Source organism: Pararge aegeria, chromosome 18, assembly GCF_905163445.1.
Source record: "Pararge aegeria chromosome 18, ilParAegt1.1, whole genome shotgun sequence".
NCBI lineage: Eukaryota > Metazoa > Arthropoda > Insecta > Lepidoptera > Nymphalidae > Pararge > Pararge aegeria.
The window spans coordinates 5,228,528-5,247,678 of record NC_053197.1 but is presented as its reverse complement, the minus strand read 5'-3'; the positions used below and the strand labels follow the sequence as shown (position 1 = coordinate 5,247,678).

General features: G+C 36.0%; 1 protein-coding gene across 3 annotated transcripts in view; it reads right to left on the bottom strand.

Moving 5' to 3' along the window:
• Positions 1–2,399: 2,399 nt before the first annotated feature.
• LOC120631338 (amyloid-beta-like protein) overlaps positions 2,400–19,151 on the bottom strand; it is a 201,435-nt gene continuing 184,683 nt past the window's right edge. The window contains exons 2-17 of one of the 3 annotated variants that reach the window (XM_039900831.1): positions 13,571–13,732; positions 11,566–11,701; positions 10,859–11,080; positions 10,263–10,454; positions 9,944–10,110; positions 9,391–9,498; positions 8,860–8,985; positions 8,548–8,685; positions 8,236–8,382; positions 7,780–7,875; positions 7,238–7,420; positions 6,603–6,794; positions 6,162–6,254; positions 5,614–5,715; positions 5,268–5,426; positions 2,400–4,716 (exon numbers count right to left, since the gene is read on the bottom strand). In XM_039900831.1, coding sequence (XP_039756765.1) covers positions 4,606–4,716; positions 5,268–5,426; positions 5,614–5,715; positions 6,162–6,254; positions 6,603–6,794; positions 7,238–7,420; positions 7,780–7,875; positions 8,236–8,382; positions 8,548–8,685; positions 8,860–8,985; positions 9,391–9,498; positions 9,944–10,110; positions 10,263–10,454; positions 10,859–11,080; positions 11,566–11,701; positions 13,571–13,732 — 2,334 coding nt within the window. In that variant the 3' untranslated portion in view covers positions 2,400–4,605. The remainder of the gene's footprint in view (positions 4,717–5,267; positions 5,427–5,613; positions 5,716–6,161; positions 6,255–6,602; positions 6,795–7,237; positions 7,421–7,779; positions 7,876–8,235; positions 8,383–8,547; positions 8,686–8,859; positions 8,986–9,390; positions 9,499–9,943; positions 10,111–10,262; positions 10,455–10,858; positions 11,081–11,565; positions 11,702–13,570; positions 13,733–19,151) is intronic. The other 2 variants (XM_039900833.1, XM_039900832.1) reach the window with 2 other exon arrangements.

Below are 19,151 nucleotides of genomic sequence, written 5' to 3'. Positions count from 1 at the left end.
GTGCAACGTTTTTGATACCATAATGGGCTAGTTTAAGAAGCAAGGTTTTATGATCGACACAATCGAGTGCTTTGGATAGATCACAAAAAACACCAATGGCATTCTGCGAACGTTCCCAGGCATCGTACACATGTTTTAAAAGTTTAGCGCCTGCATCCGTGGTGCTACGACCTTTAGTAAAACCGTACTGCTTTGATTGTTCTCTAAAATCATTGAAAAAATTATATACAATAATTTTTACAATTTCTTTGAAAAATTCAATATATTTAATGCAAATCAAATGGGTTTTAGGAAATCCAAAACTATAAATACGGCTATATATAACTTTATTTATAATGTAATGACGAATATAGATAATAAACTAATTGTATCATCATTGTTTATGGATTTAACCAAAGCGTTCGATTATGTTGACCATAACATACTATTGTCCAAATTAAATTGCTACGGAGTTAGAGGAAACGCATTGAATTTAATAAAATCGTACCTTACAGATAGATTTCAAATAACACAAATAGATAAGATTAATGAACAAACACGAATAGAAACTAAATATTTCTCTAAAACACAAAAGTTACTTGTGGCGTGCCTCAAGGAAGTGTGCTAGGGCCGCTGCTCTTCCTCATATATATCAATGACCTGCCACAAGCGACAAAACACCCTATGGTGCTATTCGCAGATGATTGTACGGTAATTTATATTAGTAAAAATGTTAAAGAACACGAGACTGCAATAAATAACAGTTTATCGGATATAGTAAAATGGTTAGGTGATAATACTCTAAAGCTAAACTTCAACAAAACAACGGTTATGACATTACAAAATATACGCCGTAAAACTTCATATAATTTAAAAATTAACTATTTAGGTAAAAAAATTGAAGTAACGCACTCAACTAAATTTTTAGGCTTAAAAATTGACGAAAACCTTACCTGGAAGTCACACGCTGAATATGTTTGCTCAAGACTAAATCAATTTTCCTATTCACTATACATGTTGTCCAAGAAAGTTGACCAGAAAACATTACTAGTAGCATATCATGCCCAAGTAGTTTCAATTCTTAGGTATGGCATAGTTTTTTGGGGAAACGCAACAAATATTAACAGTGTGTTTGTTGCGCAGAAAAGGTGCATAAGAGCGATATGCGGAATCAAAAAAAGAGAAAGCTGCAAGCCATTCTTCAAGAAACTTAATATTCTCACTGTCCCATCCTTATACATATTTGAACTTGCATTATTTCTAAGAAACAATGAGAATTTATTTGAGCGGCACAAACGAGAACGCTGTAGGGATAAGTTTAGGTTTCCCCCTCACAAAACCGCGTTCTTTAACAAAAGTGTCTGTGTGATGGCTATACAAATATATAATAAGTTACCAAAGATCGTAAGGGAAAATAATTTAATTAATTTTAAAAAAGAGTGTTTTAAATTTTTAGTTAACAATACATTTTATAATATTAATGAATTTTATAATTAGTTTAAATATGACATTTAATGTACTAGTTCTAAATAATTAACTTTAGTCTGTAAAATATAATACCTACACTGTAATTGTTGCACGTCCAAAGAGGCAATATACATTGGGACTTCATACTTATAATTCTATCCAACCTGACCTGTAATATGCAATAAATGAATTTGAATTTGAATTTGAATTTGAATTTGAATCTGTTCGCAACTATAGCAGATTAGACTCATTGTTAAGAATAAAAATTAAGTCTGCTTGACAGATACATTTTGTTAGGGTTGTTTGGGAACTGTGCCTCAATACATACCTAAATATCTATTCACTTCTTTTAACCCTTTCTTATATGGTAACTTTTTAATCAACCAGGGAACAGTCTTCACGTATATCTATCAACACTCTTGGCACTATCCCGTTCTTTTGCTGTAAAAGGTTGCCTGTAAGAGATTGCTTGCAGCAATAACGCCGCCTTTGCATGTCTACATTGTGTACTGTATTCTCCTTACTGTTTCTTTTCCTGTATGTTATACTTGCAATAAAGTGTTTCTTCTTCTTCACTAGGCAATAACTTTCTCCAGAGAGATTGTTTACTCCTTGTAAAATTTAATCTTTGTGAAAGAGCTCGTCCGAGGAAGTACGGTCGCCATGGTTATTCTTCTGCTGCAGCATTGCATTGTCACAGTGGTGGTCGGTGTAATTGCAGGCACATGAGGCTTAAAACCTACGCCTGAGGTGATGGTCACAGGGCAGTAATTTGTAAGACGTATTCCTTGCATGCCTGACAAAGTTTTGCTCTGTTTATAGACGATGATCCATCAATCAGTCCACTTTAACAAAAAGACAAACAGAGCTACTTTCGAATATACATATAAAATTAATATGGATAGTATGGAAGCATGGATAAGGATGCGGCAATATGCCAGTAACAACACCAATATTTTAATTCCTATTTATTGATTCAATTTGAACTTCGAACTCACAATAAAATGTAGCACAGGAAACACAAAAAATTTCAAACCATTTATTATTATATCTTCAAAATACGTGAAACAGTGATCTGAAGTTACACAAACCAGGGTTTTACTACTAACATCGAATAATGTTGACATCGAATAATTATATATGAACATCGATTAGAATTATCCTCAATACCGACGAGAAACAGCAGATTTTGAGCAAAAGTTTTGTTAAAAAAATAAGTGGTCGGCTCGTTACTTAGTTATTAGTAAAAATACAGCGGTTACTTGATGCAGGATTAAACTTACGTTATACAGTGAGTAAACTTACGTAGATGCCGTACAAGCTACGGGCGGGCGCCACGATTCCTTCTTCATTACGACTCGCTAGCAACGCCATCTATTGTTCTGTTCTCGGACTACGCGAAAATAGGCAATAACTCATCGTAGTGACAAAAGGGCCCATAGCGCCGTGACGCATCTGATATGAGTTTCTTAATGTAGCAACGTCACAACGCCCATAAACAAATAGAATTAAGTGTATATAAATTAGCTTATGTAACAAATAAGCTTAAATGTATATAATACTGAGGCAGAATTACATCTTAACTACGGCGTAACATTAATTAGTGTGGTACCTGGGAATAGACATGAGCGCAAGCCCTTACATTAAACGGACGAATGCGATATATAATAATATTTTGCTTTATATCTATGTATCTGACGCTAAAACATCTATATAATGTATTACTTTTGTACATCTACTTATATAATAATCGTACATACACTCACTAAGCTTACTGCTTCGGCGTTACCGAGTACCCAATGTGCGCAAACAACCGTTAAATAAACCGATTCTGTGATGCACCCATTTTTGACTAGATTATATACGAAGCTCTTTTTTCTGAACTTCACAACACACAATATTGGATTGCACGTCTCTCTCGCACACTTTGAGTACACAGTCCTCTCTTAATGGGAACTATGAGTATTGTCCCGCGGGTAAACGAAGAAGGTTTAAGAAGGAAAGAGACAGAACACGTCCGAGGTAAATCGTCCCAGACTAAGAAAAGGTTTCTCAATGACTAGAAGATGTCTACGAAGGCTAAGAGCGTTCACCCGCGCCGGCTTTGCCGCCCGTCCCTTTGCTAAGTACACATAATTATTAAAATATATTTTCGCATTTTATTACATAAAATTCACGTTATGATCTACCTACGTTAGAAAATGAAAGCGGGCTTTAAGTGTAAGTAATTTAGGTTCAAATTCGTACGCGGAGTCTATATACACAGCGTACCATGGACGTTTGTTCCGTTGTTCCGAGTGGCGACAGACAGTACAAACCCAAGATTCTTAATTATGAAAGAAATATAGAAGAGTTAAGTTGCTAAAGTTGTTCAAATGTCAAATTATCATCAGGGAAGTCTTTCTTTTAATAAACAGAAATATAGCGTGTTAAATTATCACTGCATATTGCCACTCGAAATGCGGTCTCGAAAACTTAATTTAAATAACTCGACTACAAGGTGACACTTACGAATTACATGACACTAGACGAAACTTAGATCTAATCTTAAATTAAAATAAATATTTTGGTGCAAACATAAAAAATTAAATATACAAAACAATATAAATTCTAATATCAAGTATATATTTTGACTGACTGCGAGAGATCGCAAGAAATTATGTTGACTAATCACACAAGCTTTATTATTAAAATGGATGTATTTTACCACCAGGCCTGCCTTGCCATCCGTTTGAACATATCATCACACGCATTCATTCCATAAAGAATTAATTATTTGAGGACATAGATATAAGGACAGGTCGCAAGACCTAAACTACGGGGTTCTAGCACACACCACAAATAATAGATAGGAAAAGTTTCATTCCACCCCTGAACCTTCTTTTGAGTTTTAGGTAAAGCACCATTATCAAAATCTAACTTCGAATTAAGCGCTAGATGGCGTTGTATCTGACAGTACTTAATAATCTGTTGATGATTCTAATTGATGTTTACAATATTTCTGTTGTAAAAATGTTGCCCAAAAGAACCTCAGGGTTTACGAACAAAATGAGCTGAGGAATTAAATCCTTGGCCACTTGCCGTTGTCTACATTTCCCGAAGAGAGAAGAAGAATAGGAGGAAGGAAAGCCTGGTGATTGATGAGAGAGGGCGAGCAATTTACTCCTTGACTTCGAAGTATTTGTAAGTTGGGTTTTCGTAGCCGTTGATCTGCATGTTAGCTACGTGTCGCTCCTCGGGAGTTGGGGCAACGGCTCCCGACTGCTCGACCTGGAACAGATGAAAATATAACTTATAAATGACTGAGTATTTTTATGTTATCTAAAAGGTCCTGGTTTTTAAGTTTTTTTTTATTACTTTATAGAGGTTTATTATTTATTGTCTCTGTGACTTATCTGTGAAACCGAAACGCTAATAGTTTTTGAGTTAACCATTGCCATAGTTTTTCATGAAAGAAATCAAAAGCCCTAACATCAAATTCAAAAGTAAAACTCCTGTCACTTTATTAGGTACGCGTCGCGTAGCGTAGGTACTATGCACGTGTCGATCATTTATCTTCAATAGGGTTGTCATAGGAAAACTCTTAGAATGTTTGAGGTTTCTATGGAGAAATAAACATGCTTTTTTATTGGTTTTATATTTTATATATGTAGTTACCAGGACAGCAATTCCGATTTAACTTCAAAAAATAATACTCAAATTTCCAATGTTTGAGAAAATCCAAGTTCCTTCACAGTTTAATCAATACACATTGAATTTATTAAAACTATATCATATTTTTTAATATCTTCATGGCTTCTTAGCAGTGATGATTTTTTTACCTGCACGAAGCCTTGTGCAGAAGGCGCGCGGTCGCGGCGACGGGCGACTGCAAGCGCGACAGCCGCGGCGGCAGCCAGTGCGGCACCACCGACGCACAGTGCGGGGTACAGGGCGCCGGAGTTGTTGCTGCTGGGGCTGGGGCCACGCACTGTGTATCCCTAGACCGAAAAGACGTAGATGTAAGACAGTAGCAAGACATATAATCAGATTAAATCATGTCTTATTTACACGAAAATGTGCTGACGGCTGCAAAGACTAAATGTGGCAATAATGTCGAAACGGAGAGCGGCTTCGTGGGAAGCGGCGTATTGGGAACAATTGACTGTTAGAATTCACTATACTTACGGGCTGGGTGTGTTGCAGTTCATTTTTAAGAGCGTGCGCAGGTGGTGGTGGAGCCCGTTCCTCCGCTTGTTCCAGAGCAGCACGCAGACCCTCGCCCTCCGTCTGGAAATATAATTCAAACACATAAGAATACCTGTAAGCGAGATACCCCGGTGATCCATAAATGTAGCATTCTTTTAAAGGAGTAGACGCAATTATCTTCTAATAGAGCCGTTCAATAAAAATTATCGACTGCGTAAATTAAGTTCTAGATTAGTTATTTAAGGCTGTATAAATGCAGCTCTTATGACTGCTAGATTTCCAGCCAAGTATAACTTGTATGCTTTAGTTATATTTTAAGTAAGTGTTATGCTAAAACTATTGAAAGTATAAATATCTATTAACAAAATAACATCAGACTCAACAAGCTAGAGGTGAATAGAAATGATCCAGAGGGATTGCAGTTATTTCTATGTTACCTCTTTTACTGATTCCTTAAAATAATTATATATAAATCGAAGCTCTGATATTTATCGAATTTTAATTTATGTTGATGTAAAATATATTACCTCGATAGTTGAACGTCGGCTTGAAGTTTCACCGATCTCACTAGTTTCAGTTTCGCTCTCTGGTGCCTCGGTCATCGTGCTAGTAATGATTTCCTGCGTAGAAATAAGATGTTTAGATAACTTCCTTTCAGATATAAGAATAAATTAATAATCTTGCTTGTAATATTATCGAGGACCAAATATAGTACAGTATATCCTTTCTAGTATATATAAAAGAAGCGTTCAATTCTTTATCGGTACAAGATTTAAAACCGTTGTTATAAGGATCGCCAGTAAACATTGCCTTCTAAAATCATACTACGCCATTCGCGTTATTTCGCCACTCTTTGCTCTCTTTAATCATATTTGATTCTAAAATCGTACAATGTCAAACAAGCGTACAAGTCTATCCGCTTTCTTTAATCCTATTTTATTCTAGCATGATTTCAGCGTAGAACTCACCGTGGTTGTTGTTTCCTGAGTGAAGGCAGAACGCGTGGTGATGTCATGCACGGATACGGCAGCCGAAGGGGAGGGTGAAGCTGATGGTGCTGGGGATGTCTGTGTCGTTGATACTGTGGTCGTATCTTCTGTCTCGTTCACTTCGCTAGCTTCATCATCGGTTTCCTCGCTCTCCTTAACTCCGTTTGATGTCTGAAAGAATAACTTTGTTAACTCTTTTGAATTTTCATAGTATAATATAGATAGACCTTTTGATATTGTGATTAATATTCATTTGATGCAAAACTTTGTTGATATAATTTAATGCATGCTATATATCTTTATGCATGCTATATATCTTTATGCATGCTATACATGATGATCTTTATATTCTTCAGCTACTGAATAATTTACATCCTTATCTTAGTGCTTAATGATTCTCCCGAATAACCAGGTAAATAAGAAAGCGTTTTTTCATTTTATAATTATGATCTTTATATGTAAGCTACTGAATAATCTGCTTCCTCACTTCAGTGATCAATGATTGCACATTTCTCATATCAAACGTTTTTATATAGCTCAGTTAAGCAACGAGATCCAAAAGGCATTTTGTAAGCAACATTTATTGAACGCCTTTAAGGAAACTGTAGCTTTACCCTAGCGCGTTCGTTTTGGATGTCCTGACGCTGTCTCGTACGTTGATCCCTCTTAGCGCTGAGCTGCTCCCGAGCGGCTTGTTCCCTTTGTACTTCAGCTTCAATACGGTCCAGCAGGAGTTCCTCGGCTTCCGGAGTCATCGACATTAGTGAAACGGCCATATCGTCTTTGGATTGCATTGACTGGAAAAACAAAATTAAAATTTCAGCAATGTCAAAACAAAAATGTCTGAGGATCGAGTGCAATGGCGTCAATTTTCAATAATTATCAATAGTCTATAACATTTACTGTTGGACTATCCAAACGGAAGGATTTGCCTATAATCACCACGCTGGGCTGACGGGTTGGTAAGTAAAAGATATAGATGGTACACAGAGGACGCTGCTCTCCGTTCTCCAATATCTTCTCTAGTCTACTCTTAAGATAACTGCGGAGAAGGGGTGGTGAAATCTGTATTCTTATCAATGCACGACACGGCGCTTATTAGCACACGGCTATGTCAACCAGTTGGCTTTCAATGATAATGAGTAAGAATCGTTACCTGAACATAATCTTCAATAGCAGTTCCGATGCTGGCATAGAGATGTGGGCGACGACGAAGGGAGGTCAAAGCACGTTGCAGAGCGCGATCAGCATCCTATAGAAGACACAAATAAATTTATCATTTCGATGTCACATTTTGGACGACGCCAACTAGCGAAAAGGTTTTAATCACGTTTAAAGACAGTGGCATAGCTGTAACTTATTATCGGGTAAGATAATAAGCAATTGTTTAGAGAACAAAAAATCTAAATACCTATAATATCTAGGCTTGCATTTATGAAAAAGGTTTGGTAATTGAGGTCTGTTCACCACTATTATCATTGGACGAATGTGTCAGCCTGGCCTCCGGGCACTTAATTTACGGGTAGATTACAGTGCCAGCGCTAAGAGATCAAGAGTCAAAGGAGTGCCTGGATTATTTGAATTAGTTGAAAGCCTATAAGTTTGCTCATACTTGTAATCTGTCAGCGGCACTAGCACGTTCAGCAGCAGCAGCTTCCCTGCCAGTGGCAGCAGCGCGACGCCATGCTGCAAGAGCACCACTTCGTTCAGCTGCGAGCGCTCGGACCAAACGTTGCAGACATTTCTGGACCCGATGAGCCTTGAGAATGACAAACATTATTTCAGTTGAATTTTAATGTCCATTATGTTTTATATCACGTTGCTGGATAAAGATATTCTTTATGCTCAGGTGATATTTATGTATATAACATTCTTGATTTATTTGTAATAAAACTTTCTTACTTGTTTCTTAAATAATACTTACATTAGGAGGAGTATCGCGCAGAGAGCGGGTATAACAGGAGAGAGCAGTGCGACGTCTTTGAGCAAGATGAGCCAATACACGTTGCTGATGAAGAGCAGCTAGTCGTCGACGTTCAGATACACCTTCTTCTTCCAAAGACTACAACAAGACATGTAGAAGGTAAAATATAAGAAACTCTGTTTATATAAGAACAAATATTTTTAATAAAATACTTTTCAACTCATAGACTCATTTAACTGTTAAATGAGTATAACACTGACCATTGTTGTAAAAGCTGAGTTTTTCTAATAAAAAATAATATGATGCAAATACCTGAATATTAGCCTGGAACTTAGCAGTCATGCGTTGGCGGAAGGTTTGCGCGGCCGTTGGGTCAGAGGCCATCATTTGTTGATAACGGTCCTCCAGTTCAGACCACTCACGCATAACTTTGGTAATCTGTAAAGTACAACATTTTGAAATGGGTCATGAAACTATCGCATTCTCTGAACAAGTATGTAATTTACATTTGGATTATTGTGATAATTATTGAAAATATACGCGGTACTCTCGCTCAAAAATTTGCCCATTATTCATTGCTTGTTGCGATTAGTCCCCGTCAAAGTTTTAGATCTTCGGCCTACCGCAAACCGTTATCATCAGATTGTGTTTCTCAAACTATTGGTCTATTTTTCAAGACGAATTGATTGCACAGCTGTCTGGAAGTTTAAACTTTTATGATAGTAAACTTTTGGAAACCACGAGAAGTTTTCAGACTTTGAGTAGGGACTATGTTCTTTTTAACATAAAAGCGCTGTGAAACTTTAATTTTGCGTTTATGTTGAATACGAGAATAGATCTAACCTTTTCACGGTGAGTTTCTTCGAGGCGTTGCTGAGCGTCCTTGTAGCTCTGGTGTTCAGTACGGGGGTCGAAATGCGAGAAATAAGGGTCAGATGTAGCAGTTGATGCCTGCACAAAATGTACCGGTTATCTTTAATGGTGATAAGATTCGGGATAGTATAAAAGGCGACTAAGTATCAAGTATTAATAGTTTTGTCGATTGTGTCATGGTTGAGTAATAAATTAAATTGCCCCACAATTAGATCAATTAGTATTTTAATAATATTCTACTCCTAGATTTTCTACTCTAAACATATGACCAAACTCAGATGTCGTGTGGTGTCTTAGTGTAAATTTTTGTGTTGTTTTTATTTCAACTTAAGATCTAACGCTTGAAATCAATAGTCGATCTAATCATCAATCTTCAGTTGGCAGATTAAATTTAGTAGTGCTATCCTCTTCTCTTCTGACTTTTCCCTCAAGGATAACACTGTCATTTGAAGTTTTCGGATTAGGATTAGGATAACTTCAGCCGTTTGTTTATTTTAAGCAATCTGTATAAGCAAGAACTAACCGTAGTGGTAGTAGTTGTTGACGTGGTAGTTGTAGAAGTGGTGGAAGGTGCAGCAGAAGATTCAGGACGAGGCCAGGCAGAGTCATCACCGTCGGTGTAATCGTCGTCCTCTGCGTCATCGTCTCGGGTAAGGTCAACGTCTTCATCTTCATCCATATCTGTGATTACTATTGGTAAGTTAACTGTTGTTCTTAAATCACAGAAACAAGCAGTATCAAAAAAAACTTTAACGAGGCCTTATTAATTTTAACTGATTCTAAAATACATTTTAAAATATTATTTCGAATAAGATTATTTTTAATTAAAATAAGCAAAATACCGTCATCAGCATCGTCGTCATCATCATCATCGCTCAAGTTGAGAGAGTCGTCATCATCATCAGTGAGCGTGTCTTCATCGTCAAGTAGTTCATCATCACGTTCGTCCATAGCAGCAGAAGCAGCCAGCATTTCTTCACCACCGGGGCTTACTGGCACACCTACGTCCATTGGTTTGTGCATTTTGACGTTTTCTGTAACACACATAAAGGTATTATTCTTATGAATAGCTGTTGCCCGCAGCTTCTCAATTTGGGCTGTCCTTTTCTAAATGGTTCTTTATATTTTTCTAAAAATCAATATTGAGATGGCAAATTGAATTTAGTAGTGCTATTTTCCAACTTAGTTTTGTTGTTGTAGAGGAAATAGAAGGCGCAGCAGAAGATGCAGGGCGAGGCCAGTCATAGTCATAAAATTAATTCATCTTAAATCTTTTTTTATATTTTTCTGTACCCCCTGATAACGTCGATGGGATTTCATGATGATCGGTTAAGTAGTTGTGGCGTAAAAGCGCACATTTACATTTATAACAGGTAATAACTTTCGAATTTGGGCATTTTTTCATCAACAGTTTTGGGCATGGAGGTTTCGAACTCACCCTTAAAATGTTTAGGGCAGCATACAAATTCAACGCCAGAGAAAAGGCTTATTCCACATGGCAGGAGCATAGCAAAAGTCCGAAGTCGCAGTCCGCGTTGTCCGCAAGCACGGCCGGCAGTGGCGTTCCACCTGGAGAACTGCCAGCAGCGGCTCTGGTTGTGGATGTGGTCGAACAGACAGCTCTCTGGTACCAGCAGCGCGTCCGATTGGAATGGGCCTTCTGCCGCCAAATAAACTTTGTAGTTAACGGGAAAAATTTGATAAATTTATCATAACAACAATGATCAAAACTAACGGAGTTTAAATTTTTTATTACACTACCCTACAGATAATAATTATAATAGAGAATAGAATTACAATAATAATTAGTACAATACGTCTCGTTGGCGAGAGAACAGGAAAACTCTTTTAAAATTTAACGGTCTTGAAATTTATGTAAATTGTTACCGAAATCGTGAGAAGCAATTATCAAGTTCCAACGCACCATAATTCAAAGAAGGAATAAATAATACTTAGTATTACTGATTTTGTTTTATAATAAAACGTTAAGAATTCTGAAAACAAGCTTCCGAGAACGAGCCGAACGTAATTTATTTGAATAAGGTACTTAATTATTTTGATTGAGGTAAGTACGCTTTATTTCTTAGTAGTTTCTTACAACTGAATTGTTCTTTAAGTCTCTGTAATTTATGGTGGTGTACGTACCAAGACAACGGAAGGGCTTCACCCATCGAGTGACCTTGCACTTCGCTGCATTGCCGGTTCCCAGTTTGCACCAGTTGCTAACCTTCACGTAGTGGGATGCCTCTACGATGTTGGTAATATCGTGGCTGGGGTATACCTGGATGAAAAAATATAGAAAATCCTGTATAACGCACAAAAAAAACACAACAAGTATACGAAATAATAGAACTAAATAGTCCCAGATTACTGATATTGATAATAGAAATATAAACACCTAGTTTGGGAAAAGGTGTACTTTTAGAGGAATGGCAAGAAATAATTAAATATAATGAGGAACGTGATCTTTTATTGATTGACCGCCAAACCATACTAAGGAGCCAGAGTGGTTGACATTTTACGAATGCTTAGTTGCAAAATCAACAGGTAGTTTTATCATTCAGTCTAGGTGCAGTATCCATGTTATATAACTGTACAAACAGTTTTCCATTTTCGCACGAATAAGTTGCATAAATTCGATTGTTGGAGAGGAATCATCTATGAAGCAAACAACGAAAACTTTGTCCACGATCGAGAAAGTTTTAGAGCCGTCAAGTAGTACGAACAAATAGAATTTTCTATTATACCTTATATTTGGTACTTTATGTGAAAGTTTAGTAAGTATCTCAAGCTTTGGTGGTTCTTTTGGTTTTAACTTTTTAGATATGCATATTTTTGTTAGTTAAGTCGTAGTCGTTGCTAAGATTTGTTGTTTTTGTTGGAAAATTCATTATAACCTCAGTACCAACTCAGGTCTTTGACAATGCTTGATGGGAGTAAACCTACATTGAAGTAACTCGAGACTAGTTTCTCAATATCCTTGACATCTTATATTTGGTATGTTTTTTTTTATTTTTGACGTCAAGCTTTTTTATTGAGACGCCAATTTGGCCGAGAGGCACAGCTTCAAAACATACAGTATACACGACTACTGTTCATGTATTAGTATTAGGACAACATGAGCGAGAATAGTCATGTGTTCGATGAAGAATCTTGAGATCCTATGTTAGATTCCCAGGATGCGGGAAAAATTGGTAGGTACTTATTGAGTGTATCGAACAAATAGATTCCCATTACACGCCCAGATGGAGTTAGAAGTTGACGTTTTCGAATCTTAAAGAGCGTGCCTTTGGTGGTTTGGCGAGCGTGGTTATATCAGTAGCTTGTAATAAAAGCTTGACAATTAGGATATAGATTGATGCGTGGAGGGTCAAAGATATGTCCATATATTTGACCCTCCACGCCCACGATATCCCATCCGCCTATGAGGCAGGAGATCAGGAAGAGAGAAGAAAATGAATAGGATGATAATGTTGTCGAACCATTCAAGAATTGTTACTGCTGCTGAACTGAGCTTTAAAGGTAAAAATAAATTAAATAGTTCAAAAAAACTAAAAAACACGCTTGGTATAAAAAACTAAACTAATTTCTACCTTTTAGTTTATTCATAAAAGCGATTTTTTTTAGTTTTTCTTGATCTATTATTTTTATTAGAGCAAAATTAATCGGTAACCCATTCACCATTAAAGAGATAATTAGAGATCAAATAGAGAAGATAAAGATAATAGTTGGAAATTAAAATGAACATCATACCTGCCTTAGTGACTATAGCTGAAAATTATATAAATTAACAAAAATCTTATTTAAGAAATTAAAAAATGGAATAATCCTCCTCCTCGATATATCTTCTAAGTTTGAACGAAATCAGACCGTTTGAGGAGGGTCAAAATCAAGTTCAAAGGAGTCGGTTACAAACATACCTACAAAGCTAAAAATCTTATTTTTTAATTGAAAATCTGACCGTTTAAAGTGGGTCAAAATAGCGTCCAAAGAAGTCGGTTACAAACATACAAGTGAAGGTAAATATAAAGCGTGTAATTACTGTACACTGTATATTCAATCTGTCGTTTTGTGTCGTGTAACACATACAGTGTTTCTTGGTGTGCAATAAAGTATACTTTCTTTCTTACCTATATACTTTCTTTCTTACCTTCTTGCAATAGTCAAGGATCTCCATCTTATCCTTCAAGCAGTTATGTGGTTTCGTGGTGAGGTCGGGTGTCCATCTTCCTGCGGCAGACATGTACTGCGGGTGGTAGGTCGCTCCTGCTTCGCATAGCACTGCGACTTGAGGCTCTGCTCCGCTTGTCGCCTGGAAACAAAGATACAAAGGTTTACTATATTATACTTTATATATATACTAGATGCGCCCCGCGGTATTACCCGTGGTAGATAAGTCGTTCTTTTGCTTTTTTAGCACGTGAAGGAAGGATCATATTTGGTGTAAAGATACGAATGTTCCTATGAACCCCTGGGAAATTAAGTTTCTCCTGCACCAAAAGTAGCCTATGTTACTTTCTCTCCTTTGAACTAATTCTTTACCAAAAATCAAGCCGATTTGTTGCTTATTTAAAGCAGGACAAACAAACAAACAGAATTAAGCATTTATATATATTATTAGTATGGACTAGTAATGTGGGGCAGGGGAGTGATAAATAATAAGGTTTAGTCAGCGTTTGCAATGAAAGCGCACAAACAATACGACATCCCATTACGATTTTTTTTAATTCTTTGCTTTTCTCTACATAATATAAAACTCCCTCTACCTATGCTTAAAACTGCATTAAAATCCATTGCGAATTTTAAAAGGTCTGAAGTTGGGATGTTGCTAAAGACTAAAGAGGTAGGTTCCACAATATTTGCCTATTGTTTTCATTTTGTAGATAGGCATGATGATTTTAAATAACTGCCCTATGCTGTTCGGAAATATATATACATAACATATCAAATAATATTTAAAAAAAAAAAAAATCTCGCGCTTGCCGGGTGTAATAGCCGCACTTGTGGCGTTATAAGCAATTTAGTTTCCTCATTCCATAGCTAAATATTTTGGTATTGATAACAAAAAACTTAGCAACTAATAGTTTAAAATCACAAAATACTTGATATACGCGATTATCGAAGTTCAACTGCAAAATAATGTTTATATAGACGTCATGTAACGTTAAAATTTTGAATTCGGCGTTTCACCTGCCATGGCAATTCGCTAGATTTTGCAGTTTTATTTATTGAAAATAAATATCAATCATAAACGAGTAATAATACTAAGCAATAAATTAAAATACGTTTTTCATAATACATGAATCGTAAATAAGATATTCTATCGATTCTTTGTTACTTTAATCATACAACGGTACAAACGAGACTTCAAAGATAAATGCCTATTATGACAGTTAGTTACAAACGTGACTTCAAAGATGATTGCTTTATTATTTAAAACTACCAAGGTATAAAAGAAAACCTAGATATCCTCATTTAACATTTACTACTATAATATCGATCCCCTCTTCCAACATATCCTAATTCGACCCTTCTCAGATCGTCAGACCGTCTAGACATAAGAACCCAGACACTATTCGTTAAACTTACCCGTCTGGTTCCGTTTAGGAATAGATCTGTTACAATTTTAACACAATATATATAATAAAGAATATCTAACCACTAATATATCGAAAATAAACATGTATTTTTGTATATAATAGCTATAGCTATATATACAAGTGGATATTCTTAAGTTATAGGTATAAAAATAAGATTTCGTACGAGCTCCATCTATTTTAAACCCCCCGAGTCAAAATGGACGGGGGGGATAAGTTTGACGTGTCTGTGTGTGTGTCTGACTGTAGCATCTTATTTCTAGAACGGATGAACCGATTTCCACTTTGTTTTTCTTGTTTACGTTTGAAGACCAAGATGGCCGCTGCCACGAAATGGCACATTACATATTTTTACACAACTCCCTCAATATGGGTATCAAATGAAAGAGCTTGATTAGTAAAATACTATAAACTATGACAAATTTCAAATTCAAGATGGCCGCCATCATAAAATGGCGAATTGCTTTTCTTATCTCAGCTCCCTCATTATGGTTACGAACGGGCTTGAAATTCAAATTCAAAATTCATTTATCTCAAGTAGGCCTAATATAAGCACTTTTGGAACGTCAAGTCTGCCTGTGTGTAGCGACTCTACCATTTGACTAGTAGAATACCGTACACTATATTGAAAGTCGGGGTTTTTTTTTTTTTAATAACTAGCTAAGAACCGCGTGCTTCGTTCGCGTTTATTAAAGTTTTTTAAAAATCCCGTGAGAAGTTTTCCTTTCCTGAGATAAAAAGTAGCCTATGTGACTTTTCCTCCTTTCTTTATGCAAAAAAAATAGTTAATTGGCTGCCTAGTTAGGGTGTTAACGAATGACAAAAAACACACTTTCGCATTTATACCTTATATTAGGTATGGATTGACGGACTTAACAGACATACCAACTTTTAATAGAGGAAGATTTCGCAGGTCATGGACGGCCTACAATGTACTGCCATGTGTAAATCAGCCTGCGGCGTAGGTGAAGTGCTTGCAATTACACAAACAACGACGCCCTTCAGACCGAAATGCTGCTTGGAAACAGCAATAAGCATGGTAGTACTTCCCCGGACGAGCTCTGATCATCATATCAACTCACTACCGGCCGGTAGTGAGTTGAACATTACAGGGCACGGGTAACGTCCGGCAATTAGAAGGGTTTAGGCCGTACTCCACCACGCTGGCCCAGTGTAGTTTGGTGGGCCAACTACTACTAATAGATCCAGGAATATCACAGCATATATCTACCACTACTACGCATATCGCATGGGTCGGTGGGCAGCTTTTACGCGATTACATTATTAACTTGTATAGTTGCCTCGCCATTAAATTTGGGATGTACATTGAAATAAATCGCAAAATATTTATAAAACAAAAAAGCAGTTCCACACCTGCGTTTCGCAATCATAAAAACAAAGGAGATTTTATATATTCTTTTGTTACCTTTAATAAAAACGTAGTTAAAAGAGTAAGCATCCACCATTCACCTGGCTTTTTAATTAAAATCGCACATTACTTTTTGTAGACGCTCCTTTGAAAGCTTGTTTTATATATATTTTAACCCTTTATACATATTTTAACGTAAAGAGGAGTGTTCATAGTTCGATTTTTTTTTGTTTCGAATGTTAAAAAGCGATGGTTTTCAGTTATTTTTCTATGAATACTCCAGCAGATTATCAGCTAAATTTAAATCATTGATATGCACCGAAAGACTGACTTTAAAATAACTCACATCATCATCATCAAGCCCTTACCAGGGCACAGGTTTCCTGTCATCATAAGTAAATATGATGGGAAAATCATAACAATAAGTCCGGCTTGAAAAATTACTTTTCCTTCAATGAAAACCGAAATTAACGTTAATAATAAGAAAAAAATCAAGCACAAGTTTTAATTGTTGCTGTCCTCTATGACCTTGTTTAAGCTCATAAATGAAATGTAATGTTATGTCCTAGTATTTATAACGAAAGAACAGTAATCTACTTTATAATTTAAGCTGCCCATTTAGGGTACCCCGTACCAGGTTAAATAATAAAGTAAATAAAGCAAAATTAAAGTTATGATTGGCCGTCTTTATTCATAGTAATTACGAGTACCTACATACTAGTTTATTATCAAACATAGGGTTCAACGCACTATAAACTGTTCATGGCTCCATTAGTAGGTAAACGATACCCTAATGTTTGCTTTTTCATTGAATAAAACACAACCCCCTAAGTTACTAAACAAACCGATTGGAAAAGTAAATCCCAATACGGCCATAAATTTTTTATCCAACATCGTGTTTGTATTCGGAGACCCTTTTTTGTCGGCCATTTTCTCTTTTCCCCGGATCTAGTGCAAACCTGGGTCAGGGATGTATATTAATCTAATCCAGATCTGACAGGCTACCAGTTTTTACTCGGCCCGATAGTTTTTTGAAATCATGGGACTACCGATTGTACCGATTGCTTTGAATTTAGAATTCGATGCCGAAAACCAAAATCAAGAAAAATAACCGGAAATGCAAGTCTGACTATTTGAGCCATAGATTTTTTCACCTGTATAATTATGAGTGCATATTGCTTAAACAATTTTTTTAAAGTATTATCGTAGTATATTTATTATTATTTATTATTAAATGACAGTACATTTAATAATAAATAATGTAATATTTCCGATTTACATTTCAGGGTGTGTGTTTACGTTTTTTGTAGCATAGAAGGCCGTATCTTTTTTTTACCGCAACTTAGAAGTTAGATTCTTTTGACAGCTTCAAGGGACTGTAGACCTGTGACGTGCCGAGAGTTATAAAAAGCCTACCCTTAATTATTTATAACTTGTACTGGAGATTTTCTTCATTTTATATCATCTGCATACCCTGTGCATACCCTCTATGCACGCCACTGCCTGAGTATATGCTTATGGAGGTTCGTCATCGAAACCGAAACGGTGATATGAAAAATCAAGAAAAAGCAAACTTTAAAATTAAAATGAAACCATGTTTTACCGTCATCGTTTTTACACGATCATCTCAATAAGAGATTTCAATTAATAAAGCCCATCGACAGGCGTCGGATTATCGATGACATATTACCAGATTGCAATTAAAATGCGTATAATTATGCGCCTTCATTTCTTTTATAGCGATTTTATTCGACTCATTGTGCTCTTTTTTAAATTGGAGTGAAAAATCGGTTCGATTCGATTATCTTAATCAAGTGTGTAAATTGTGTTGTGATTAAAGATTATACTTTGCTTCATTGGTCTCATTATAGCAGTGCACAGGGTATTCAGACAGGATATAATTGCAGGAAAATGATTTAAAGTAGAAGATTTTGGACTCTATTACAAGTAGGCATGCTTGTACCGTACCGAACTGTCAGTTAAAAGTATCAAAAAGTATTTATTTATCTATATATAGTAGGTATTTAGTTATATTTCCTACTATAAAAGTAAACACTGGTGCTACTCTACTGAAAGGAGTAGATTTTTTAGGACACTTGAGATATTTTAAGATATTAATTCACCTGTGCATCTAGACTTCATGATCACAAATATTGATTTAATATATAACTCAGCTCTCTGGTCACAAATAAATCATCAAAATACATTGAGCCATTTTAACGTATCCAGCAATTTAGTCTGTATAGTATTTTGGCGCAGTATGCAGCGACCATTCTTTCTGAGCCCAAAGCCGTGTTCCATCAACTGGAAATTTTCGTGTGATGAGCATGATTTTCAATTTCTGGGTGTTTATATATTCTAAGTATATATTTAAGTCTAAGTATGTATATATATATATTATTCATAAAAATATTCATCAGTTATCTTAGTACCCATAACACAAGGTACGCTTACTTTGGGGCTAGATTTATTTATTTTGATATTCCGTGAAATTAAGAAACTTCCTCGATCGGAAACAGTCAGTTACAGTTACACTATGAATGTGGTTTAATGCGAATATAACTACAATGTGAATTAGTTATTCAAATAATTTGTATGCTCGCATAGCGTCTGAGCAATACAGCCGCGATTGTAAACATGTTTATTCATTTTATTGGACTGTGGTGTTGACACAATCTCGTCCCTTATTGTTTACCAATATACGACAATTGGACCAGCGATAGTGCGAATCAAACTTTAATATCAATGGGTGTATTGATGGGTGA